This window comes from Giraffa tippelskirchi, chromosome 11, assembly GCF_054371585.1.
Source record: "Giraffa tippelskirchi isolate mGirTip1 chromosome 11, T2T-mGirTip1v1.2.pri, whole genome shotgun sequence".
NCBI classification, from domain to species: domain Eukaryota; kingdom Metazoa; phylum Chordata; class Mammalia; order Artiodactyla; family Giraffidae; genus Giraffa; species Giraffa tippelskirchi.
Window position 1 is genome coordinate 3,352,346 of NC_137285.1, and position 14,661 is coordinate 3,367,006.

The 14,661-nt window shown below is 57.9% G+C and overlaps 1 protein-coding gene and 1 long non-coding RNA gene across 6 annotated transcripts; one reads left to right on the plus strand and one right to left on the minus strand.

The window, feature by feature from the left end:
* The first annotated feature begins 168 nt into the window (after positions 1 to 168).
* Positions 169 to 13,265, plus strand: PES1 (pescadillo ribosomal biogenesis factor 1). 5 transcript variants are annotated; one of them, XM_081542533.1, is made up of 15 exons: positions 169 to 259; positions 2,852 to 2,931; positions 3,848 to 4,001; positions 5,115 to 5,224; positions 6,579 to 6,750; positions 6,845 to 6,934; positions 8,863 to 8,979; positions 9,093 to 9,167; positions 9,316 to 9,405; positions 9,548 to 9,678; positions 9,797 to 9,922; positions 10,054 to 10,238; positions 10,701 to 10,915; positions 11,007 to 11,213; positions 12,763 to 13,265. In XM_081542533.1, the coding sequence occupies exons 1-15, from the start codon at positions 236 to 238 to the stop codon at positions 12,844 to 12,846; spliced, it is 1,860 nt and encodes a 619-aa protein (XP_081398659.1). In that variant the 5' UTR covers positions 169 to 235; the 3' UTR covers positions 12,847 to 13,265. The 5 variants fall into 5 exon arrangements, with proteins under 5 accessions (XP_081398659.1, XP_081398660.1, XP_081398662.1 ...); XM_081542534.1 differs by having other exon boundaries at positions 11,052 to 11,213; XM_081542536.1 differs by having other exon boundaries at positions 10,701 to 10,873; positions 11,052 to 11,213.
* LOC145526566 (uncharacterized) lies at positions 3,256 to 8,857 on the minus strand. The gene is made up of 3 exons (XR_014068991.1): positions 7,150 to 8,857; positions 3,725 to 6,986; positions 3,256 to 3,491 (listed from the first exon to the last, which is right to left on the minus strand). It is a non-coding gene; the product is annotated as an uncharacterized LOC145526566 (long non-coding RNA).
* Positions 13,266 to 14,661: the final 1,396 nt, after the last annotated feature.

Sequence of the window (14,661 nt, forward strand, 5' to 3'; positions counted from 1 at the left end):
AGAGGCTCATAGATGGGAAAGAGCCCGAAAGAGGAGTCTTAGCGATTTCGTCAGGCGGTTTAATTGTAAATCTCAGGAGAAATGTCCCATCATTCCCTAGATTCGCTCAGGCACCTCGTTGGGCAGCCCGCGCAGGCCGGCGGCGTGGGGGCCTCGGGGCCCTACTCCGGGCACGTGTGGAAGGAAGTGGCGGTGTGTGTCCGCGCGGCGCCTGTAGACCAGCCAGCGTGGAGCCATGGGAGGCCTGGAGAAGAAGAAGGTGATGGGCGAGAGGCAGGGGCAGGGGGCTGGGACTGCCCCAGGAGGTGGGAGACGGGAGCGATGGAGCCTGGGGATTCCCCGGCCTTGGACCTTCGTGGGTGCAGAAGCGGCTGGGATGAACACGACAGGAGATAGCAGCCAGAAGGGATCTAATGATGGGCCAGGACGGCAGTACTCGCTGTGAAATCTGAAAAAGAAACCTGGGGTAGAGCTGTGAAAGGGAATTGAGGTTACCAGGCAAAGCTCCACCCCAAAACAGGCCGAGCTGGAGGACAACTCATTACTGAAAGTGATGAGCTTTATGTAGAGCTCACCATTTTGTCGAGTTCATCGTCTCTAAGACTAGTGACTCCCTTTTCTGTTGAATTAGACCTTGTTGTAGACATCGGGGATGGAGACATAAACAACCAGATGTGGTCCCTGCATTCCCAGAGCTCAGTTTCTTGTGGAGAAGTTGGACACTAAAGTAAACAACCAAATAAGATGGTCACAAACAAGCCTGGCAGGGGAAATCTTAAGTGCCAAGGTCCTTAGGTGGAAAGGGCTTATTGTGTGCAAGAAATCAAATTATATCAGGATGGCCGAGGAATAAGTTAAACCAAAGGAAGAGTGGCATCTGGTAAAGTTGGGGTTGGACAGGGACTGGGTCATGCAAGGTTGTCAGGCACAGTGAGAAAACTGGATTTTATTTCAAAGTGCAGTAAGAATCAACTTAAGGGAGAGAATGTGATTCATTTTTCAAGGAGTTGTTTTGTTGCTGTATGGAGAATCGTCTTGGTGGTAGGAAGAAATTAGAGAGGGGATGTGGAAGATATAGTTGCCTCAATTGTTTCTTTCAGCTGGAAAGTTTCTACTGCTGATTTGTTGTTTGTTTGTTTGACTGCACCTGGTCTCAGTCGCAGCTTGAGGAATCTTCTTTATGGGAGGTGGTATCTTTAGTTGCAGCATGTGAACTCTTGGTTGCATGTGAAATCTCATCCCCTGACCAGGGATTGAAACTGGAGCCCCTGCATTGGAAGCGTGGAGCCTTAACCACTGGACCACCCAGGCAGGTCCTGACTGCCAATTTGTTTTTAACCCAGCAGGCTATTGAGCACCCAGAAAGTGCTTGTAATTGGAGCTATAAAGATACTAGATAGCAAACCTGAGCTTGAGACACAGATGCAGACTTGTCAGTGGATCGTGACAGTTTTTAAAGCTGGGTTTCACAACCATTTTGAGCCAGATAACTGTTGTGGGGAGGGTTATGCTGTGTGTGTGGGATGTTTAGCAGCGCTCCCGATCTCTCACCCACTGGGTGCCAGTAGCACGTAACTGCCTCAAGTGCAGAATCCATTCCCTGGACGCCTGGGGAGCAAAGTCACCCCAGTTATCTTTGATTATCTCCTTAAGATTTGAAAGGAGAAGAATTGTGACAGTGTGGCATAGGGCAGTGGAAACAATTTTAACACAAGCAGAAAGTCATCTTGTGTCCCCAGGATTTGGCATGGGCCTGATCCCCAGTAGACAGGTAATAAATGTCTGAAGGTTATGAATGAAGGCGGGGCATGTTTTGCGACTATCGGGTTGTTCATAACATACTCCTCAGGAGGCTACCTGGGCCTGCCCATGGAGGCCTGTGGGAAGGATGTGCTTGGTTACATTGCAGGCAGCTGGTACAGTGTTCTGCTGCTCTATCGGGATTCAGAGCTGTGATTGTGAGGCAACATCTAGCACTGCACGCATCCAGGTGGTTGCACAAGACCATATGGTCCTTGGGGGCAGGTAGAGACCAGGTCTTTTGTCTTTTATTACCCTCCTAGCATCTAGCTAAACTCTTGAAACATAATAGAGGTTTTGTGATTGTTTGCTGAATGAATGAATGATTGGGGAAGCAGAGAGGCTGTGTGGCGTAGAGTGCATTTTCAACCAGACGGTGTCATCTCCAAGGGAACAGAAATTGATTGGGGGACATCTTAGACACTACAGTGATGTGTGCCCCTCTAAAGGACCACGTCACAGAAAGAGAGCTGTCAGACGCCTGTGGTGTTAACATTTTGGGAGGCTGTGAGAGAGGGTGATGAAAAGGGAGAAAAGGCCTATCAAGGCCTCCAGTGGTGGAAAGGGTGGTTATAATGAAGAAGAAGTTGAGAACCCTGGCTTAGTGGATGAGGCACTCAGGCTCTGGACTTGGACCTAGATCTGAATGCAGCCCAGCTCTTAGAAAGCTGTGTGACCCGGGCGGGTTATTTTTCTGAGCCTGTTTTCCTCCTCCTTGTGAAATGAGAACTTTAATGGCATCCACCTCACAGTGTGGTGGGGATTAAATGAAGTAATGTGTGCAAGTCAGTAATCATCGTGGTTGATACTTAGAGCTACTGCTAAGGGCTTGGCATAGCACCTGATCCACAGCAACCTCACGATGCCCGCATCACACAGATGTGTGTGCCCTCCATGCTGACCGCTGTAAAGACCGTGCAGGCACGCTCCCTCCCCACGGCCTCTTGGCCACGAATCCAGAGCAGTCATTGCCTTGTGCGTGAGGAATGTCCAGAAGTGGCTGTCTGTCACTGCAGCCATTGCTAATGGAGAATTGATTTTCCTCCCCAAGTATGAACGAGGTTCTGCCACCAACTACATTACCCGAAACAAAGCCCGGAAGAAGCTGCAGCTGAGCCTGGCCGACTTCAGGTGAGCAGTGAGACTGCTTTGCTTTCTTATCGTTCCAGCGTTCACTGGAGTAGCTCTTCGAATTTCCCTCAAGGGCTTTTCTTTTGCATTCACAACTTGAGTGACTGTGGTGTAAGAAGCCTAGCTTTCCACCTGTTTCAGGTTTCAACACCCCTTTCTCCCTCAGCTTAGTCATTTCTAGCTTTTGATTTAAAGTGAGAGATGTGGGACTCTTCCTTCTAAACACTTAGAGGCCATTGTAGGATTATTTATTGACCTGATATCAATGTTGTGTCCCAGGGAGTAGGGAGGTCTGGGCAGTAGCCGGTCGGGTGGAGCAGTCAGAGCACACAGCGTTTATTGATTAAGTTAATCATCTTAGACCAGTGTGATGTGTGGTGCCCTAAAATTGATTGTAATAGCATCATCAAAGATTACTAACCACAGATCACCATAGCAAATACAGTAATGAGGAAAAGGTTTGAAATATTGTGAGAATTAGCAAAATGTTTCCGAGGCACAAAGTGAGCAGATGTCGGCCCCGATAGACTTGCTGAATGCAGGGCGCTCGAACCTCCAGTCTGTAAAAGAGAAAAAGGCAAAGCTATGTATGTGAAGTGCAGTAAACGAAACACGGTACAAGGTATACCTGTATGTGGCTGAAACACTGACTTCTCAGCAAGGCCTTTCCCGAGTCCTTTGCTAAAAGAGGTGCCTACAGTTGGTGCCTGTCGATATTCCTGCTTGTCTCCTTTCTGGTGCTTGGGACATTCTGCACGTGTTTCTCAGGAACTCGGGATGGTCAGGCTCCTACCTGAGGATGTGAGCTTTCCCAAGGGCAGGGTTCCCGTGTTCTCTGTTCACTGCGGTTTTCCAGGCCCAGCATGGCCAGTGCTCAGCACATTTGCTGATTGAAGGAATGGCATTTGTCTTCCAGGCGGCTGTGCATCCTGAAAGGCATTTATCCCCATGAACCCAAACACAAGAAGAAGGTTAACAAGGGCTCCACTGCGGCCCGAACCTTTTACCTCATCAAAGATATCAAGTTCCTCCTCCACGAACCCATCGTCAACAAGTTCCGGGAGTACAAGGTGAGTCTGGGCTCCGGGGCCTGCAGGGGGCCCTACCCAGCTCTATGGAGACCTGCTAACACTGAACTCAGGCAGGTTGTTTGACCTCTGTGAGCAAGTCTCTACAAAGGGAGAGGTAATTCTACCTCAAAATTGTGTCGGGCGAATTGACTGAGCTCTTTCTGTGTGGAAATCATTTACACAGAACCTGGCCAATGATTAACACTTTACTTGTCATAGCTTTCCCCTAGTTCTTTTGGGAAAAAGTAAATTAATTGCCTGATTAATTGTAGTCTTTCAGGGTCTCTCTGGTCTATTTGCTGCCCAAAGAACCCCATCTGTTTCGGGTTCTTTCTGAAATTGCTCCCAGGAGATCAGGCTTTTCATTCCACAAATAGAAACCATTAAATGCTTAAATACCATAGGGAAAGTAGAGATCTAATTATACCAAGTGCAAACAATTGAAAGTGGACTGCTGGCACTGTGGCCTTTGCTGAGCGACGGGGCCAGGCTGAGGGGTGCAGCTGCTGGTGGCCCTCTCCCCAGAGCCTCCCAAGGTGCTGCTGGGGTTTGCGGCCTCCTGAGTTCACGACAGTGGGCCCCTCGTGGGGCTGGTCCCCGCTCACGACCACAGTGGAGGGGGCCTCCGAGCATCTGGGAGCACAGAGGACAGGCCCGCCCCGAAGTGCTCGGAGGGCGGCAGCTGGTCAGTTAAGAGGACTTTCGGGGCCACCATTGGTCTCCACTGTGTTTTCTCCTGTGGCCCCGCCCCACACGTGGGCCCATGGCTTGTGTTCACGGACACACAGGCTGGTGTTTCTGGCCTAACCTCCTGGCCCTGACCTGCCTCTCTTCTCCATTGGAAAATAGGGCTGAAACTGTTAAACTTTTGTGTAAACACATGGAGTCAGCACGTCTGAGTGCTTATCCCTGTTCACCCATCAACAGTGTGGTGGGCTGGGTTGGGTTCACTGCTCCGTGGAGGTGGCCGAGGGGGCAGATGGTGCCGGCAGACAGCTGTGGTCGGCCTCTGGAAGCCTCGGGAGTCCCCCCAAAGCCGAGCATCCCTCCCGCACAGAAGGGGTGCCCAGGAACCGCTGGCCCCGCATCCGCGGTCTCCTCCTCCTCCCCCAGGTGTTCGTCCGGAAGCTGCGGAAGGCCTATGGGAAGAGTGAGTGGAACACGGTGGAGCGTCTGAAGGACAACAAGCCCAACTACAAGCTCGACCACATCGTCAAGGAGCGGTGAGCTGGGGGCTGTGACCCGGCGCTGGGGGTGCAGTGGGGAACGCGGCCGAGACCCCACCCACAGAGCTGGCCTCCTCTTGGAGGAAGCAGACCAGGAAACAACTGGCTCATTGTTCTGATGGTTTCAACTCCGCACGAGTGCCGCGAGGGATGCTCTCCGTGAAGGGAACCAGAGGGGACACGTGAGCTACAGGCTGGTCAGAGGAGGTGTCTGGGGGCAGACCTTTGAGACAGCCAGGGGCAGTGTGGTTCAGGAACAGCAAGCAGCGAAGGCAAAGGCCCCGTGGTGAGCGAGAGCCAGGGTCCTGGGGGTGCACAGGTGTGCACGGAAGTCCTGGAAGCGTGGCTCGACACCTCTGACGTCAGCCGTTTCTTGCCCATGCTTCTCCAGTGTCCCCCCTCCGTCACTGACTAAATCGAGGGGACGCTTGGTAGTGTCTGGAGACACTTCCGGTTCTCATGACTAGGATGGCAGGGGGGTCTCCTAGTATTTAGGGGCCACAGATGCTGCCCAGCCCCCTGTGGCACGGGACAGCCCCCACCGCCCAGAACAACCTGGCCCAAAGTGGCAGCAGTGGTGAGATGCAGAAACCCGGGGCTCCCTGAACATCTGTCTTTCTCTTGGGGGCTGTTGGTCCAGGAGCACTCAGCTCCGGGCCGGATGGACTTGGTCTCGTTAGTCGGGCCACCCCCGCCCTGCGGCTGCACGCTGGGCGGCCCAGGAAGAGCTCCTGCGTGTGGGTCCTCTGCTGACAGAGAGCCGGTGAGTGTGGCGTGGCTGTCCTGCGGGAGGAATGGAAGAAAAGGTGCAGAGAAAGAAGCCGGCATCTGGGTTCGCACACCAGGCGGCAGTGTGACGGCACCCCGGTCCGCGTCTCCCTCCTCAGCCGTTGCCCAGGAATGAATGGCCGGTGGTGTTTCTAGGAGGGGCTCAGTCGTTGGGTTGGTCTGTGGGTGGAGAGCGAGGAGACTTGGAAACATCCGAGGGGCCTGACTGAGGCTCCGGCCTCTGAACCAGGAAGCCGAGCGCCTCTCCTGTGGTCTCATGAGAGGCCCCTGCAGGCCTTTCCTCTGTCTCGCGCTGTGTCTGAAGACCCGGCCGCTCCTCCTGACCCTCGGGGCTCAGCGGGCTCGTCCTGGTGCCGCAATTCCTCTCAAGGCCACGGGGAAGCCGGGTGCCTGCCCCCAGGGCGTTGCCCGGCTCCCTGCCCAGGAGATGGTGGTGGCCTGGCTGGGCCCGGTGTGGGCAACGGGGCCTCTGGGGTGGCTGGCGGGTGGGGGCAGAGGAGTTGGAGGCCCCCGGGAGCCCGGGCGGAGTGGACTCGTGAGCGCCGCCCCCCTGGCCGCGCAGGTACCCCACGTTCATCGACGCGCTGCGGGACCTGGATGACGCCCTGTCCATGTGCTTCCTCTTCTCCACCTTCCCACGGACGGGCAAGTGCCACGTGGACACCATCCAGCTGTGCCGCCGGCTGGCCGTGGAGTTCATGCACTACGTCATCGCCGCCCGCGCCCTGCGCAAGGTGAGCCCGGGGCCGCCCACAGGGCCCTGCCCCCCCCCGCCCGCCCCCCGCCACTGCCCCGGGTCCTCACCGCGCTGTCCCTGCTCCTCCGCAGGTCTTCCTGTCCATCAAAGGCATCTACTACCAGGCCGAGGTGCTGGGCCAGCCGATCGTGTGGATCACGCCCTACACTTTCTCGCATGACGTGAGTGTGCCCCCGGGGAGGGGTTGGGCAGGGTTGGCCCCCGCTCCGGTTCCTAGATGGAGATGAGGGGATCGTCCCGTCCTGCAAAACCAGCTGGGGTTCTGAGTGCCAGCCCGGTGGGGTGGCGAGGGTTGGGGGAGTGTGTGGTAACAGGAGCCTGAGCCAGCCTGGCTGCTGTACCTGCTGGCTGGTTGGCCTTGGACACGTTCCCCTACCTCTCTGTGCCGCATTTAATAAGGGGCCTGCACGTCTAAGCCTTTGTCGTGAGGATTTGAGGGAGAAGAGCTTTCACAGTGCCTGGTCCTCGGGTCGCAGAAAGAAGAGTGAGCAGCGGCCAGGCCGAGTGCGTCTGTGTGCACGGCCTTACGCAGAGGCCAGCCTGCCTCCGACCCGCTGGGTCCTCAGCCTGCTTTCTCTGTCTTTAGACTGTGGGGGTAGGGGGTGGGATCCATGAAGAGAAATGCTGACTTGGCCTCCAGATGGGGCCTGTCACCCCCACAGGGTCACAGCTGCTTTCTTGTGCGGTGGGCCTGCGTCGGGCCCCGCTTCTTGCTCACCCTGAGCGGAAACTGCGGCCTTCAGCAGAGACCTAGCTAGATGGCAGGTTTGCTGGCCGGGGAGCGGGCGCTCCAGCCTGAGCTCATAGTCTGGGTCCGCTGGGCCCCTCCCTGCTCCTTACTCTGGGCTGGGCTGGGGGGCTGTGGGCCGGAACCCCTCTGAGGCCTAGCAGTGGGGATGGGCAGCAGCCTCCGTGGCTGAAGGTGCTTGGCCCGCAGCAGCCCCTGTGCCTGCTCCGGGGCCCGCGTGGGCGCATCCGTGCTCGTCCCTGTTTGTTCCCTGCCCCGTCCCTCCTCTCCGCCGTCCTTCCTGCCCGCCCTCCTTCCTTCTCCAGCCCTCCCTCTCCTTCCTGTTCTCTGATGTCCCACCCACGCGCTGCTCAGACTGGCCTTTGTCTGTCCTGCGGCGGTGAATAGGGCCCTATGGTGGCTGGCCTCCACATGGCTGGCGCAGGAGGCACGGAGGAGGGTACGGGCCGCCCCTTCCTCCTTCCTCTGGCCAGCTCACCGCCGCCGCCTCCTCCCAGCAGGAGGATGGGGGACCCGGGCTGGGTCAGGGCTGGGGCCTTCATGTGCCCCCCTCCCGCCCCTGCACAGCCAGTGCTGGCTCCCGGCAGCAGGACCCAGGCAGGTAGTGGGATTCGGGGGGCCGCTGGGCCGTGGGGGAGTCGCTGCTCACGTGCTCCCAGGCCTCTGGAAGGACCGAGGCGGGGACAGGTGGGACTGTGCTCTGTTTCTGCCCAGGCGGGCAGCATTTCTCAAGAGCGCCCTGAGGCTGGGCCAGGCGGCCGCCCGGCCTGTCCTGGGTCCTCGGGCTGTGCCTTTGTCTCTGGTTTGGGCCTGAGGCAGGGTCGTCAGATTCTGAGTATTGGTCCCAAGGGTCCCACCAGGGCTTGTGGGTACAGTGTGCCATCCACCCGCTGTCCCAACTTCCCCCACCGAGGCAGGTGGGCTGTTCCCAGGGCCGGCTCGCCCAACCAGGCCCCCAGGTGCTCACGGGCCAGCCTCAGAGAAGACAGTAAATGAAAATTGTGAGCTGAGCGGTGGAGCAGGCGTGGGCAGCCTCTGCAGGGACCGTGTAGAGTGAAGGGGCGGGGGGCACCAGCCAGTCCTGGGCACCTCGTGACAAAAGCTTCCCTTTTCTCACCACTAGCGGGGATCTGGCTCTGGCCTCCAGGACAACCCTTGGGACCCTTGTCCAGAGCCTCACTGGTACCCAGGATGCTCCTGGACTCTGCCCAAGGGACCGAGCTCTGAAGGCAGGGCGGCCCCGAGAGCCCTTCTGGTCCTTGGGCAGCCGGGTCCCCCGCCCCAGGTGCTGTCAGTGTGCTTCTTGCCCTGACCCTGCCTCCACGCCTGCTGTGTCCACAGCACCCAACAGATGTGGACTACAGGGTCATGGCCACGTTCACCGAGTTCTACACCACCCTGCTGGGCTTCGTCAACTTCCGCCTCTACCAGTCTCTCAACCTGCACTACCCACCCAAGGTAGGCCCTGCCCACACCTTCTCCCTGCCGGGCGGCGGACACAGCCTCTCTGCCCGCAGGGAGGTGGGGGCTGGGGCCTCCCCTTCCTCTGACCGTTCCCCCCCACCTCCCAGCTCGAGAGTCAGGTCCACACGGAAGTGAAGACCAGCGAGGACACCTACGCGCTGGACTCTGAGAGCTCTCTGGAGGTGAGAGGGGCTTCCAGCGCTAGCCCTGCGTCCCCCAGAACCCAAACCCACTGACAGCCGCCCCAGAGCCAGCAGTGCTCTCCCTCCCCCACGCTGCCCCCACCCCCTCCTGCAAGCAGCATCTCTGCAGTCCTGCTTCTTTCCACAGAAACTGGCTGCCCTCAGTGCCAGTCTGGCCCGCGTGGTGGTGCCCACGGAGGAGGAGGAAGCTGAAGTGGACGAGTTTCCTGCTGATGGGGTGAGCACTGTGCGGCCTTCTGGAGGTGGGCCGGGGGGCCTGAGGGGCTTAGGAGGAAGCTGAGGAGGGGCTCGTCTCCAGCCTCTGCCTCCCGGCAGGGTGCGGGCGGGCCCGACACGTGAGCAGTCCCTCTTCCCGGCAGGAGATGGTGGCGCAGGAGGAGGACCGCAGGAAGGAGCTGGAGGCACAGGAAAAGCACAAGAAGCTCTTCGAGGGCCTGAAGTTCTTCCTGAACCGTGAGGTGCCCCGCGAGGCCCTGGCCTTCATCATCAGGTGGGGGGCCTGACGCGCCAGCTCTGCTGGATGGGGGACCCTGGGGGAGGGAACAGGTGTGTCCTGGGAGGGTGAGCTTGTGTCTGAGGACCCTCGTGGGCTCCCTCTGTGCCTGTAGGAGTTTCGGGGGGATCGTGTCCTGGGACAAATCTCTGTGCATCGGGGCCACCTATGACGTCACAGACCCTGGCATCACCCACCAGATTGTCGACCGGCCTGGGCAGCAGACCCCGGTCATCGGCAGGTAGGCCCCCAAGGCCCTCTTCTTCCTCCACGTGTTTGGGTTTCTGGGCACGGAGGTCTGTGTCCAGGGCCCTGCAGATGCAGCCGGGTCCTCGGGGGGCCCCGTGACTCTCCGCTGTCGCCCTGCACCAGGTACTACGTGCAGCCTCAGTGGGTGTTTGACTCAGTGAATGCCCAGCTCCTCCTCCCAGTGGCAGACTACTTCCCCGGGGTGCAGCTGCCCCCACACCTCTCGCCCTTCGTGACAGAGAAGGAAGGCGACTATGTGCCCCCGGAGAAACTGAAGCTACTGGCCCTGCAGCGGGGCGAGCACCCAGGTGCGTGGAGGAGGCTGGACCAGGCCGGGTGGGCAGGCTCCTCCGGGCTGGCCTCGGCTCCCGGGGCTCAGCTGGCCGTTTCCCTGGTTGGCTATGGAGGTGGCACATTGCAGAGAGCTGGGCAGTCAGTGGGGACACAAAACCCTGTAAGCCCTCCTTGGGGCAACACAGCTTAGGAGGAGATGTTTGTGTCCTGGGGTCTCGTGTCACTTGATGTCCAGGGTAACTGAGCAGAGTGGTCTGGAAGTTTCCATGGAGGCAGCAGAGCTGAGGGGTGGGGGGCCTGGAGTTTGCTCTGAAGGCAGCCGGGCCGGGGGGAGGTGCTGGGGGGCTGTGGCTGAGCCAGCCCTGCTCTGCCCTTGGAATGTCTGCATGGGCACAGAGGGTGGCGCCCGGCACCGGTTCTCACACCACAAAGGGAAGAGCAGGCCCCCGGGGTGCAGAATTCTCGGTTCTTTGTAGGAAACTTGAATGAATCTGAGGAGGAGGACGAGGAGGAAGATGACGAAGGTGATGGTGAGGAAGAGGGAGAAAAAGAAGAGGAGGAGGAGGAAGATGTGGAGGCTGATTCAGAGAAGGAGGAGGAGGCCCGGCTGACCGCCCTGGAGGAGCAGAGGCTGGAGGGGAAGACGGAGGCCCGACTGACCGCCCCGGAGGAGCCGAGGCTGGAGGGGAAGGTACCGGGGCGTGGACCAGGGTCGCAGCCCGCCCTCCCCGCAGCCATCTTGGTGCCAGAAGGGCAGGAGCCAGACGAGCCTGGACGTGGAGGGTGGTGTCAGCCTGTCCCCACCAGCGTCCTCCCTGTGTCCCCAGAAGCCCAGGGTGATGGCTGGCACGGTGAAGCTGGAGGACAAGCAGCGGCTGGCCCAGGAGGAGGAGAGCGAGGCCAAGCGCCTGGCCATCATGATGATGAAGAAGCGGGAGAAGTACCTCTACAACAAGATCATGTTTGGCAAGAGGCGCAAAATCCGCGAGGTGAGTCTCCCTGCACCGCCCCCCCGCCACCTGGGGCTCCAGATGGGGCCTCACAGCTGAGCTTCCAGGCCTGTCGGCCCTCCTGGGCAGACTCCGGGCCAAAAAAAAGTTAAGAGGGCACTGTATACACCAGAACTTGAATGGATGGGAAGGTGGCTCACACCTCATTGCCACTGAGGTGATCTGTAGTAACAGCCCCCCAGTTTTGTGCATGTAATAACACGAGTGTTATTTGGGGGGACGTATTCTTGCCTGGAGAATCCCAGGGACAGCGGAGCCTGGTGGGCTGCCATCTATGGGGTCGCACAGAGTCAGACACGACCGAAGCAACTTAGCAGCAGCATGCTGTACAACCTGGAGGAGGGCATGGAAACCCACTCCAGTAATCTTGCCTGGAGAATCCCATGGACAGAGGAGCCTAGCAGGCTACAGTCCATGGGGTCACTAAGTCGGACACAACTGAAGCGACTTCGCGCACACACACGTGCTATACATACAGCACTTTGCTTTATCACGCTTCACAGATGCAGTGTTTGTTAAAAAGGAAGGTTTGTGGCAGCTCTATGTGGAGCAGGTCTGTTTAGCACCATTTTCCCAGCATTTTCTCGTTTCATGTCTCTCCATCACCAGTGACCTTGGTAATTCTCACAATATTTCAGACTTTTTCATTATTATTTGTTGTTGTAGTAATGTGTGATCAGTGTTCTTTGATGTTACCATCGCTAAGAAAAGACTACCGTTCATTGAAGGCTCAGATGGTGGTTAGTATTTTTTTAGCAATGAAGTCTTTTTTAATGAATGCGTATGGATGGTGTTTGTGGACATGATGCTACTACACACTATTTAATAGACAACAGCATGGCGTAAACAGAACTTTTTTGTGCACTGGGAAACCAAAAAGCTCTTGGGACTCTCTTTATTGTAATGCTTACTTTTTGGGGATGGTGGGTGGACTCAAACCCACAGTATCTCCAGGGTCTGCCTGAAGGTCATTCTGTTACGTTTGTCATTTAGCGTGAGCTGTCCATGGCATCATACAGTGCCTGCTGACAGGATTAGACTGTCTCCCTTTTCTAGTCATTCTCAGAAAACACTCTTAAGCACCTCTCTGCCTTACTTCCAAGTATCTGTCTGCAGGGTAAATTCTTAGGTGTGTAATTGCCAGGTGGAAAGGCCTACCTGTTTTGGAAAGAGATCATGCCAAGTGGTTCCAGGCTGACCCCTCCAGCAGCTCCTGGTGAAGGTTTGAAAGGCCCCAGCTTTGCCAGGCGAAGTGGGTCAATGGGGCAGTGGCCTCCAGCCCTGGGAGCCTGCGGTCCTCCTGACTTGCTGACGGCCCATGAAATAATAAGAGTCATAAAGGCAGAGTGAAGACCCAGTTCCTCACCTGAGGCTCTTTGGATCGTTTGCTTTTTCCCCATGGCAATTTGCCCGTTAGATATTCTGGAAGCTCTGCTTTTAAGGGGTGGCCTTGAGTAGGAGAAGGGGGAGTCCCCTTCCTGCCCTCCTCCCGCCCATCACAGTTTAATCATCCCCTTCCTCCTCACAGGCCAACAAACTGGCGGAGAAGCGGAAAGCCCACGACGAGGCTGTGAGATCGGAGAAGAAGGCCAAGAAGGTGCGGGCGTTATGAGCGGCAGCAGCTTCTCATCAGGCGAGGCCAGCTCACAGCAGCGGGACTGGCCACAGGCGCCGGAGGGCCTGGGCTTGGTGAACTTGGACCCCTTGTTGTCGCCCCCTCTCCCCCCTCTGCCGGCCCTGGCCTCTGCTCACACTCTCCGGCTGGGCCCATGGGCAGCCCCGGCCTCCCTTGGATGGAGCTCCCTGCGGGTGGCTGTGCAGAGGAGAGGCCTCTGTGCCTGGCCAGACATCAGGCTCCCAGGAGTCAAGTGACACGGGATGGTGGGGAGGGGGCCCGAGCTGCCCCTCCCTGACGGCTCCCATTTACCCTGGCTTTTTGCACCTCCTCCCCCACACTCAGACCCATGTGTGATGGGCAGAGGGTGGGGAAACATTTGTTAATAAACAGCTGAAGTTTTGCAGCCAATTGAATCCTGTGTTCACGAGCTTTCCTGGGGTTGGAGAAGGGCCACCTTGTACCCTGTGCTCCAGGGTACACTGTGCTGAGGGCTGTGCTCCAGCCCTCAGTCACTGCCCAGAGCCCTCTGGATGTCCGTGGACCCCACATTCCAGCCTGGAGACCTTTCCTCTGTGAAATGCTTCCTCACATGTCAGCTGAGAGTAGAAATTCTGGTGCCTTCGTCCCAGGCATGTGTGGTGGGTTCAGCGACAACGTTTCAGAGACTCACTAGTGTCGGGTGTCTGGTAGGCAAAACGCTCAGCAAACACCCAGTGTGATTGTCATTTCCTGCTGGCGTCTGCCCAGGAGGTGAAAGCCAGTGTCTTAAGCATCTGTGGGGCCTGAGTGGAGGGACCACGGCTTTACCTGGTGGGCTTGTGGGCAGAGCTGCCGGGGACCCCTGGCGAGGCTCTGCCAGCAGCCTGGCTTATAACCTGGGCCGGGCCATCCGTACGGCTTCCACGGTGCCTCATGGCAGAGCCAGGGTCAGAATCGGGGGGCATGGGATGGTCACTCAATCCCTCCCAGGTCAGGCAGGGAGATTCTGAACCACTGCCTGCCCCAGGCCCGCTCTGTCCACTATGGGCTGTGTGCTGTCAGGAGCAGGGCCAGGGTGGGGAAGTGGGGGTTTGGAACTGGGCTGCTTGCCCAAATCCAGGTGCCTGAGGGCCTTGGCCTTCTGCCCTTCACTCTGTAGAACCGCCCGGGCTCTACAGAAGTCTTCAGGACAGTGTCTTCAGACCCAGCCCGTGCAGGGGGAGGCAGGAGCTTGGGCAGGCTCTCTGGCTGAGGCCTCGCTGGGCCTCGCTGTGGGTGTCCAAAGAGAGCCATTCCACTGACATGTTTCAAGGGGCGGGGGGAGGTCTTCTGCGGTCAGGGCCTCTGGAACCAGTCTGCAGCCCAAGGGAATACCTTGGGCGTGCTTGGATGAGTGTGCACCCCAGCGCCGTGGAGGCTGGAGAGCGAGCGGGCCCATCAGATACGGAAAAGTTCCTGGCAGTCATGCTGATGTGGAATTTTCCCCATTCCAGAGTCGCCCAGTAATGGCGGGGGCAGTGGGGCTCTGACGCGGCTTATGCCCCACGGGGTGACCGGCTGGTTTCGCACTGCCCACAGCTGGAGCTGAGCCTTCCCAGCTCCAGGCGGGCAGTAGTCCCCTTCCTTGGGCCTGAGCCTCCGGGGTGAAGGAGGGAAGCCTAGGACTGGGAAATGTCAGATCCTGAATGGGGTGCCCGCATCCTGATGCACTGTGCCCTGCTGGGCACCTGGGGGAGGTGGGGTCAGCCCCGACTCCTCTCATCCACGTTTCAGATGCCAAAAAAAAATGTGTCCCCAGTTTGCTCTGACTCTGGAGCCAGAGGCCATACC

Coding starts and splice junctions, on each gene's coding strand:
- PES1 (XM_081542533.1), top strand. CDS start 236: ATGGGAGGCCTGGAGAAGAAGAAG. Junction 2,932..3,847: donor CTGAGCCTGGCCGACTTCAG/GTGAGCAGTGAG, acceptor TTTGTCTTCCAG/GCGGCTGTGCATCCTGAAAG. Junction 6,751..6,844: donor CCGCCCGCGCCCTGCGCAAG/GTGAGCCCGGGG, acceptor GCTCCTCCGCAG/GTCTTCCTGTCCATCAAAGG.